The 10726-nt window shown below is 37.5% G+C and overlaps 1 protein-coding gene across 1 annotated transcript in view; it reads right to left on the reverse strand.

Moving 5' to 3' along the window:
- Nucleotides 1-6008: 6008 nt before the first annotated feature.
- The window catches only part of LOC144962424 (2-oxoisovalerate dehydrogenase subunit alpha, mitochondrial-like), a 27024-nt gene continuing 22306 nt past the window's right edge, over nucleotides 6009-10726 (reverse strand). The window contains exons 8-9 of the mRNA XM_078895366.1: nucleotides 8272-8443; nucleotides 6009-7507 (exon numbers count right to left, since the gene is read on the reverse strand). Of these exons, the coding sequence (XP_078751492.1) occupies nucleotides 7325-7507; nucleotides 8272-8443 (355 nt within the window). The 3' untranslated portion in view covers nucleotides 6009-7324. The remainder of the gene's footprint in view (nucleotides 7508-8271; nucleotides 8444-10726) is intronic.

Consider the following 10726-nt stretch of genomic DNA (forward strand, 5'->3'; position numbering starts at 1 on the left):
GTGCTGGTGGTGGTATAGTTGTAGTGGTAGTGATAATGATGTGGTGCTAGTGGTTGTAGTAGTAGTGGTAGTGATGATGATGGAGTGGTGGTGGTTGTAGTAGTGATGATGATGTGGTGGTGGTGCAGTGGTAGTGATAATGATGTAGTGGTGGTGGTTGTAGTAGTTGTGGTAGTGATTAAGTGGTAATGGTGGTTGTAGTAGTAGTGACAGTGATGATGTGGTGGTTGGAAAACACATTATAGGTTATTATAATCCATCATTACACACATTCTCTAACTTCATTTTTTGACAGCTTTATGTGGCATAAATATACGCAACAGTTCTGAACCATTTTATTGTGGATTTTGATATTGTTTGTTGTTTTTCTTGTGTCGTTATGTTGACATAGAGACCGAATGAATGGCAATGCTTACATTCCCAGCCCAAGATATAATGGCGCTGAATGCTTTCATTGGTGGACACTTTTTAGGCTCCGTACGTATTCTCATTCGTTTAATTCTATGATCCTAACAACAAGAAATTCGAGAACCCCTCTCCATAGACCACACGACACACACCTATTTTGTCTCAATTTGCTCGTTTTTTTTTTTGTTGTTTTTTTTTTTGTTTTGTTTTGTTTTTTTTTTTTTTTTTTTTTTTTTTTTTTGGTTTTTTAAATTTGTTTTTGTTTTGTGTTGCGTCTTGTAAGGATGGAAGACAAGAGATAGAAAATTATTTAGGATTTAGTGAGAACTACTCATAAAAATGGCTAACTGAAAACAAATAACAAAGATGACTGCCGTTGATGTCGTGTATCCTATGGAGGGAGCATTCAAAGCCCTTAGCATTTTATAAGTTAGCAAGGTTCTGTGTGGTGTGGTCTGCCTATGGAGGGTCCGCCTAATGTCGAATGTGTTTGACCAATCGTAAAGTTAGAAACTGTGTATTCCATCCACCAGTGTACACAGCTGGGGTGAGTTAGGGATTCGAGCTCCTTTCCAAGCATAATATTTTCTTTCTTTCTTTTTTTTTTAATTGGTACTCCCTTAAATGGATCTGTCCTTCAACTTCAGTGACTCTGGATGACCTTCAAGTGGTCTAATTGAAATTCCAATCGGCCACTTTTTTTTTCTTTCAAGGATATCAATCTTACTAACTTTGAAGAAAAACAAACTTCCAAATGAGTGAAACAAGTGAGTTATTGCACTGTTCAATGACTCTACCATAATGGGCGATAACTCAATCAAATATTGTACATTTTTCTTTTAACTTGAATTGCTTGTTACTGAAATCCAAAACAATACACTTTATTGTTTGAGTAGTAGAAGATAAAGTGTGATTTGCGAGTTATTTTATAAAGAGGAATATTGATTTGTATTCATCTATAAATAACATCAAGGGCAATAATTCGTACAAAATCGAAGGGAAGATTTTGTTTAATGTACACGTGATTTGTTTAATATATAATAACGTTTTTATATTCTTAAAGACGCTATAAAATTATATCGATAATTTGTAAGTAATTAGATTTTTAATATAGATGACCTTGAAATTGATTGACCTCTGGATGACCTTCAAGAGGTCGAATTCTTGAACTTGATTGACCTCTGGATAACCTTTAAGAGGTCGAATTGAAATTCCAATCGGCCAAAGAATTTGTTCCGAAGATTTCAATCTTACCAAATTTGAAGAAAAATAAACTTCCACACGAAAGGTGAAACAACATGATGCAGTGACTCTACTATAATGGGCGTTAACTCAATCAAATAGTGTTTGATTTGCGTGTAACGTTATACGCTTGTAGCTGACATCCAAAAGAGTAAACTTGAGTATTATAAAATAAAATGCGGTTCGCATGCTATTTTTAAAAAGAGGAATGTTTTATTCATCTAAAATCAAATCAAGGACAATAACTCGTACAAATTGAAGGGAATATTAACAAAAAGTGTACATATGGTTTGTTTTAATAAAGTTTTTTTGTTTTTAAAGATGTTATGAAATATCGATAATTTACTAGTAATTGATTGCTAAATTAATGTAGTTGACTTTATTTGAATTTTAGTGACCTCTGGTTGACCTTCAAGTGATCAAATTGGAATTCCAATCGACAAAATTATATTTTCCAAAGATATCAATTTCACCAACTGTGAAGAGAAATAAACTCGAAACTTTTATACGAATGTGAAAAAAAATCGATTTTTCTTCACTGTGCCTAATGTTGCGCGTGTTTTTCTTCTTTTTCTCAGCTGTCCCTCAATGCACAGTTGCAAAAGTTTGTATGAATCAATGTGTCTTAACTAAAAAATATTTTTTTATTAACTGTAAAACAATGGGAAAGGATTTCGCTTATAACAGCTATATTAAAATCGATAACTGATAGATGATTTACAGCATCAAAATTATGAAATTTCCGCTTATCCATTTTGAAGGAATTCGTTTAAATAGAAAGTTCGATTAATTGAAACTTAAAAATATACATTCAGTTTCAGTATCTGATTATGAAGGAACGAATCGCAATCCTTAACTATCAGACATCTACATTTTATAACTATCAATACACATTACAGATGATACAAATGAAAGTGAACATTACGTACTATCAACTTTATTTTGATTGCGATTTTTATAGAAATAGCTTGTGTTTATGCCAAAGAGGATTACATAAATTTAATGTAGACTGGTCAAAAGTAGAAATTCACCAATTTATGATAGATTGTTTCCACAAATATGTACATGTATTCAGAATAAAAACAACTACATCAACACCAACAACAGCAACAAAGATATATTTGACAAATGAATCATCACATTCTAATGACGAGGATGAGGAAAAGGAGAAATGAAACGACTATGGAAAGATTTCGTGGCATTACCCTGTCAAATGAAATGTAATTTTCCTCCAGTTTGCTAAGGTTGGAGCATGCCTATTTCCAGTCTTCCCTTTTTATATCATTTATTGATCGTTGGTGAGAGTAAATTTGGTGTTCCACTTCTCATCTTTCCCTTTACTTGTGTCCACATGACTTGAGCTCGATTGAATTGCGCTCACAATGTCGCGCAACCTCGTGTCAAAACTCATTGATTAGACAGTCTGCTTTGAAAACTGTTTCTAGTTTGTCTCTTTTCACTAGGAGTATAGTTGGGCGTTTAATAAATAGTCAGAATATGTAGTGCTGTCTGACTGGAACCATAAAATCATATCTGTTTTTATAGTTGCCGAAGTTGGAGCATTGAGGTGATCATGGACCACCGAATTGTAGCGTTGTCCAATGCAATACGGCTGGGTGATTCGAGAAAGGCAGCAAACGGTTCTTTCGCCAGTCTTCAAACAACTCTGCATTGACACCAGAATGATATTCTCTACCATCCAGGTGATGCACACACAAAAAATGGTATGGCATTCTTTCAAATACCAGTATCTTCACCACCTGCAAGAATATCAATGATCCCTGTCCAGAGTCTTTTTCTACCCGAATTATTAGACGTCCATTCTTTTGTCGGATGTATGTTTACGTTCATCTAGTTCCATACATCTTTGGATAATATCCATATCAAAGTTGACTTGGAGCCTTTTCCTATCACGTCGCTCCACACTGGTGATATCTCCGTCGTATTTCGATAATCATCTTCTCGGGGTTGATTGTGAAATTCCAATTCCATTGCCGTCCTCTTTAATATCTTATCGATGGATACAAGTAGATTTCTTTTCGCAGTTTTCCGAGTGTCGTATCGTATCGTATAGTTTAAAAGCGTACCTATATGTTTTAAAAGCCTTTAAATGCTCTGTGAAACGTTCGTGCATAGATACATTTTTTCCAATTTATATAAACAGCACATATTATAATCAGTATTTCAAATGATTTAAGACTAGAGATTTCAAATCGGTAATTGCGACAGGATGTAGATATTAAGCAATAAATCATAAATTCAAAATTTAAGGCTAACTACATAAGTTGTAAGTGTATAGCAGTTAAAGCGAATTGCTTTTATTCGGAAAAAAGTATGACGTGAACTCATAATCACTAGCCGGAATTACTTGTCAGCACGAGATTTTTTGGAAAAACGATGAATTCATCTCATACTTTGTTGATATTTTTGTGTAAAATCTCGAATTTTATGACAGCGGCTTTAAATTAGTTTTTATTTTAGGTCTTAAAGTAGGAAACTTTTATGATATGGCACCAACACAGCCAAAATCTATATTATGTTAAGACAAATTGATTCAAAGGTCGACACAAATTTTTACAACTTTTGATAAAGGGACAGCTGAGAAGAAAAAAAAAACCAGAAAAACACGCGCCATTAATAAAAAAAAATAGATTAGCATGCGTTGTTGTCATGCAGGGCTGCTGTTCAGTTGTATTCGTTTTCATTGGTGAACGGATTCGGAGGCTGATCTCTACCGACATCCTCTTGAGCTTTGGAATCTAATGGAAGGTTTTGATGATGACATGACGATAATGTTGATGATGATGATGAGGCGTAGGGGAAGGAGGAGGAGGAGGAAAAATAGAAGAGGAGGAGACAGAGAGATGGACAAGTGGAGGAGAAGGAGGAAGAGAGGGGGGGGGGGGGGGGGGGGGGAATGGTGTGAAAAGGAAGGAGGATGGCGATAAGGAGAAGATTACTATTATTATTAAAAGACAGTGTTGGTTGAGTTGAATTGGAGAATAGATTTGTTGGAGGAAAATGAAAAAGAGAAGGTGGGTTGGAAGTCACTTGCTTTGTCTTCTATCCCCCTATATCTGTTTTCGGAGTTGCTCTCTGTCTTTGTCATGGAATGGGATTACTTGGTTTTGTCCTGGCCCTTGCCAGAGTCCTTGGCTGAGAGGGATGCAGTCCAATGTATAATTTTAGTTTTGGGAGATGTTTTTTTTACTTGTAAATTATCCACTCTTATGTAATGATCAGTTATAATTTTTGTTTTGAACATATATTGTAAATATTTGAGTGTGTTCCTCTTAGTGGGATCTTGTGCTGGTGTCTAGATGAGACTTTTAGAAGATCTTAAACTAAGTAAATTGATGGAATGCCCTTTGAATCTTCATTTTCCACAGCCTTTTTATATCTTCTATCACCCTATATCAATCGTCCTTTCCATGCTGTTCTTGTCCGAGAATTAGTCCATTTGGTTTCATCTGGGTCTGTCCACAGTCCTTTGTTGAAAAGGTAACAGTCAGATGGATTTGTTTTTTGTGTGAAATGATAATTTTTTTTCATTGTATATTATCTCCCTTTCAAAGATTATGTCATTTTTATATTGTTATTTTAATGTTTATTTTGTAACCATCTGAGTCCGTCTCTTTAGGTGGTTTCAGACTAGACAATGATATATTATTCTTGGATCTGATCTCTGTAGTTTTACGCTTTTCTTTGATATGTGATGGCGAGATGACTATTCCATCAGTTTCTTTTTACTAGTGCTGAAATGACATTAAAGTGCTGCAAGTGTGGTATAAAACACCTAAAAACAAATGGACTGTCATGTTTTTATTCCGATCTCTCAGTCCAAACAACAATGATTAATTTTCTGGGTCTTTTAGACCTTGGCGGAAAGATATTTGCAAGAGGCTAGCAAAAAATAGCTGGCAATTTGAACCTACAGAAGCCAGGATAAACTCCATGGGCCTAATGGCTCTAAAGGACTAAATGATTACTTTTGTGTATAAAAACTATTCTCCCTGATTAAAATGTTTGTCTTGAAGCAATTTTTAACTGTCGTTGTCACTGGTCATAGAATAAAGAAATATATTAGAACAAGAGCCCATGGTTTCATTTATGTACTTGAATTTGTCCATGAGTGAGTTAATATTTGTTTGATTATTCTTTGTTTATAATAATTTTATTTTTATCCTAACGATGTGGGGGCTGGAGAGGGGGGGGGGGGCAGATAGAAGGCAAAATATCAAGGCAGAAAAGGAAGTACTGCATTTAGAATCATTACCTAATAAGGGTGTCATCAAAATCATTGTGAGCTAAATTGCATTTGGCAGTTAGCAAAAATATAATAAAAATGATAAATGTAATATCTCTTTCATGATTATTTTATTCACAAATAAAACATTTAAAACATAAAACATCCATCCTCTCTAGGCCATGTATTGATGAGAAATTTTCCCACAAAACGGTGCAAAAGTACGTTTGTTATTAAGGGTTTTACTGCGCTTTCGACACATTTAGGTCATTTCAAGGCTAATAAAAAAGGAAGAAAATTCTAGATTTGCAATTGAAAGTACACGAGAGAAAGTAAGACAAACGGGAATGGTTCAAATAGGGAACAGATGGAGATTCCAAGAGCACACTATCATTGCTATCATCTAAACGTCTTATCCAGACATAAGCACAGAATCTTACTAAGAGGAACACACTCAAATGTTTACAAACCATTGCAGATTCAAAACAAAAATATCAATGCATAACAGAGGCATTTACAACGGAAAAAACATCATTTCCCAAAACTAATAATTAACATTTGACTGCTTCCATCCTAGCTAAGGATTCAGTCAGGGTTAGAAGAAAACCTAGTAATACTAGTCCAAGACAAAGACAGTATGCAACCAAGAATATTGATATAGGAGCATAGAAGACACAGGAAGTGACTTCCTGCCCACCATGGGAAGTCAAAGGAAAATCAAATAGCTCAAGAAAATCCTAATAATTGTAATTTCTATATTTTTTTTAAAATATCAAACTATGAGAGAACTTTGTCAGACTATGATTGTTTCTGTAATTTACTAGGACACCACCACTGATATATGATTGGGTGGGGTTCCTGACCACCCATAGTTGGCAGGGAGCCACTTACTCTGTCTTCTATACCCCTTTATCCGTTATCCAACATGCTTTCTGTCTTTGTCTTGAAATGAGATTACTTGGTTTTGTTCCGACCCTGGATGAGAGGGAAACAGTGAAATGTATAGTTAGGGTTTTGGGAGATGATATTTTTGTCATGTAAATCATCTCTCTTTTATGCACTGTATTAGTTTTACCTAGATATGATTTGTAAACATTAGAGTGTGTTCCTCTTAGTGGGGACCAATGTTTGTGTCAGGATGGGACATTTGGGTGACCTCAAACTATGTACACTGATGGTACGCTTTTGGAATCTACAACTGTTCCTTACATAGGTGGGGTCTTTGGCCTCCCGTGGTGGGCAGGAGGTCACGCTGTATTTTCTATCCCCTATATCTGTTATCCTAGTTGCTTTCTGTCTTTGTCTCGGAATGCGATTAATTTAGTCTTGTCCTAGCTCTGTGACGACACAAGATATCGCTGGTCTCATTCAACAATTATGACCATGATTATATCACAATATGTTCTCTCCAATCATTTGAAATGAGTCCTATGAAACATTCCCTTGTTCAAAATGTTCCATTGGGTAATGTTCTTTGTAAATCTTCAAATGCCGTCTGATTTCATCCCTCTGGTCTCTCAGATTGGCTGGCATCTGATCGTATACGTCACCAAACATCTCGTCTGGATTACACTTCTTTTCAGTCTCGGCCATCGCCATCGCTTTCATAACCTGAATGAAGAAACCAGAAATACAGTAGCCCGTTAAACATACATTTCAGGCACCATCTTACTTAATGTAGGGGGAGGGCTTCTCAAGGCCTTTTTATTTGTTCTATACCCATATAGAAGGAATAAAATTGAAGCCATTCAGCTCTTCTTATTGTTTTTAGATAACCATTTTAGCGATTAGTTCTCACTATAATTATATCAATCAGACTATAAACGTTTAATGTTACACATAGTTTTGTGTGTCGGTACGTTATATCCTACTGGCAGATGTTGTGAGTATTTTAGCTGAACGCATATCATCAATATCATTTAATTTGTCCTTTCCATGCGAATTTTGAGTCCTTGTTCTGGATTGAGACTCCTGTGGTTTCATTTAGAAAGTTGGGTTTTTGGGGGGCTTTTTGGGGGATTTTTCCGAGTTCGCAGGATGGAAAGTTTCAAGAGTATGGAAGCATTTCTTAATGTTGGTATGGTTGTGCAAAGTTACCATATTTTTTCATATTTTAAGTCCAAAATTGTGAAATTCTTACTTGTGTTGTCTCAAAAAAAAAAAAAAAATTAAAAATCTCTTGAAACAGCCGTTCTAAATTTATTTAGTTATAAGTGATTCTTAAAAATTTGCAAAATTAACCCCATTTATTATAGGCAGATGTCGGGAGCAAACTTTTATTGACTTTTAAATTTGGTGTCATTCAAAGCATTATAAATGTAGAAAATATTCAAATTGGTTAGGGTGACATCAGTGGGACAGAAATGTTAAAATACCTCTTTTCTTGTTGTTAGGAGTAACTCCTGTTCTTTGTCGTCATCCCAAAGACTCTGATTGGTCAGATAATTTCGTAATCTGATAATTGGGTTGTCATGCTTGTCCCATCTTTCTACTTCTTCTTCTGATCGATAGGTGGAGCTGTCGTCTGATGTGCTGTGATGCCCAACCCTGGAATTCAAAATGAAAAATACAAAATCATCCTGTGTGGGGATCCTGACCTCCCATAGTGGACAAAGAAGTACATGCTGTGTCTTCTACCCCCCCCCCCCCCACCCCCATACCCATTTTCCAATTGTTTCCCGTCATTGTCTTGGAATGAGATTTCTTAGTTTTGCCCTGACCCTTGCCGGAATTCCTTGGCTTGGAGGGAAACAGTTGAATGTGTAGTTATAGTTTTGGGAGATGATATTTTTTTCCTTGTAAATCATCTCTCTGTTATGCATTGTATTATGTTTAGTTGACATATTATATTATATGATTTGTAAAAATTTGAGTGTATTCCACTTAGTTGGGACCTGCGCTTGTGTCTGGATGAGACTTTTAGGAGATCTCAAACTAAGTACTTTGACGGTGTGTTCTTGGAATCTACATCTGTTCCGGTGTCTTTTTTACGAAACCCGTCAAAACCCGACGAATCCCGACAAAGTTATGGGAAGTAGGTAGCAGTGGGGAGTGAACCTGTAACTCAGGGAAGTTACACCATTGGGGAGTGAACCTGGGACTGGGTTTCGGCGGGTTTCGTAAAAAAGAATTAGTACTTTTTTACGAAACCCGCCGAAACCCGGCGAAACCCGACAATATCCAGCAAAGTTATGGGAAGTAGACAACTGTGGGGAGTGAACCCGAGACTCAGGGAAGTGTACACCAGTCGGGAGTGAACCTGAGACTATTGTTATCGGCGGGTTTCGTAAAAAAGCAATCAGTGCTTTTCTACGAAACACACCGAAACCCGACGAACCACGACGAAACCTGACAATATCCGACAAAGTTATGGGAACTAGGCAACTGTGGGGGTTGAACCTGGGAATCAGGGCGGTGTACACCAGTGGGCAGTGAATCTGGGACTATGTAAAAAGGATATCAGTGGGGAATAAACCTGGGACTAAATGGATACCATTGAAAGTTGAAGCGCCCACCTCCTATACTGTCAGGTTCATTCTCCTCTGGTACCCAACTCCCATATCCGGCTTCAACTTTCAACTTTAGTCCCAGGTTTATTTCCCACTGATATCCTTTTTACATAGTCCCAGGTTCACTCCCCACTGGCGCCCACCTCCTATAGTGTCAGGTTCATTCTCCTCTGGGACCCAACTCCTACAGTTCGGCTCGAATACCCACAGGTATCCATCTCACACAGTCCCAGGTTAACTCCCAATTGGTGTGCATTCCCTGAGTCCCAGGTTCACTACCCATTGGCGCCCATCTCCTATACTGTCAGGTTCATTCTCCTCTGGTACTTAACTCCCATATCCGGCTACAACTTTCAATGGCATCCATCTCCCTTTAGTCCCAGGTTAATTTCCCACTGATATATCCTTTTTACATAGTCCCAGGTTCACTCCTCACCGCCCTGATTCCCAGGTTCAACCCCCACAGTTGCCTAGTTCCCATAACTTTGTCGAATATTGTCAGGTTTCGTCGTGGCTCGTCGGGTTTCGGCGTGTTTCGTAGAAAAGCACTGATTGCTTTTTTACGAAACCCGCCGAAACCGGCCGATAACAATAGTCTCAGGTTCACTCCCGACTGGTGTACACTTCCCTGAGTCTCAGGTTCACTCCCCAGAATTGTCTACTTCCCATAACTTTGCCGGATATTGTCTGGTTTTGCCGGGTTTAGGCGGGTTTCGTAAAAAAGCACTGATTGCTTTTTTACGAAACCCGCCGAAACTCACCGATAACCATAGTCTCAGGTTCATTCCCGATTGGTGTACACTTCCCTGAGTCTCAGGTTCACTCCCCCACAGTTGTCTTCTTCCCATAACTTTGCTGGATTGTCGGGTTTCGGCGGGTTTCGGCGGGTTTCGTAAAAAAGCACTAATTCTTTTTTACGAAATGCGCCGAAACCCAGTCCCAGGTTCACTCCCCAATGGTGTACACTTCCATGAGTTCCAGGTTCACTCCCCACTGCTACCTACTTCCCATAACTTTGTCGGGATTCGTCAGGTTTCGTCGGATTTCGGTGGGTTTTATCGGGTTTCTTTAAAAAAAAAAAGACACACCCATCGGTTCCCTATTTGAACCAATTCCCCTTTGTCTCACCTTTTCTTTTGTGCTTTAATTGTAATTCTAGAACTTTTTACTATCCCATTTTCTTCCTTTTTACTGGCGCTGATATGACCTTGATGTGTTGCAAGCGCCGTAAAACCCTTAAAAACAAACAAACAAACAAAATCATCGTTTAATAACAACAATAATAATAAATGATGACGACGACGATAAAGCTCCCATTCTC

Source organism: Berghia stephanieae, chromosome 1, assembly GCF_034508935.2.
Source record: "Berghia stephanieae isolate SIO BIC M18660-M18661 chromosome 1, UCSD_Bste_1.3, whole genome shotgun sequence".
In the NCBI taxonomy this organism is placed as follows: domain Eukaryota; kingdom Metazoa; phylum Mollusca; class Gastropoda; order Nudibranchia; family Aeolidiidae; genus Berghia; species Berghia stephanieae.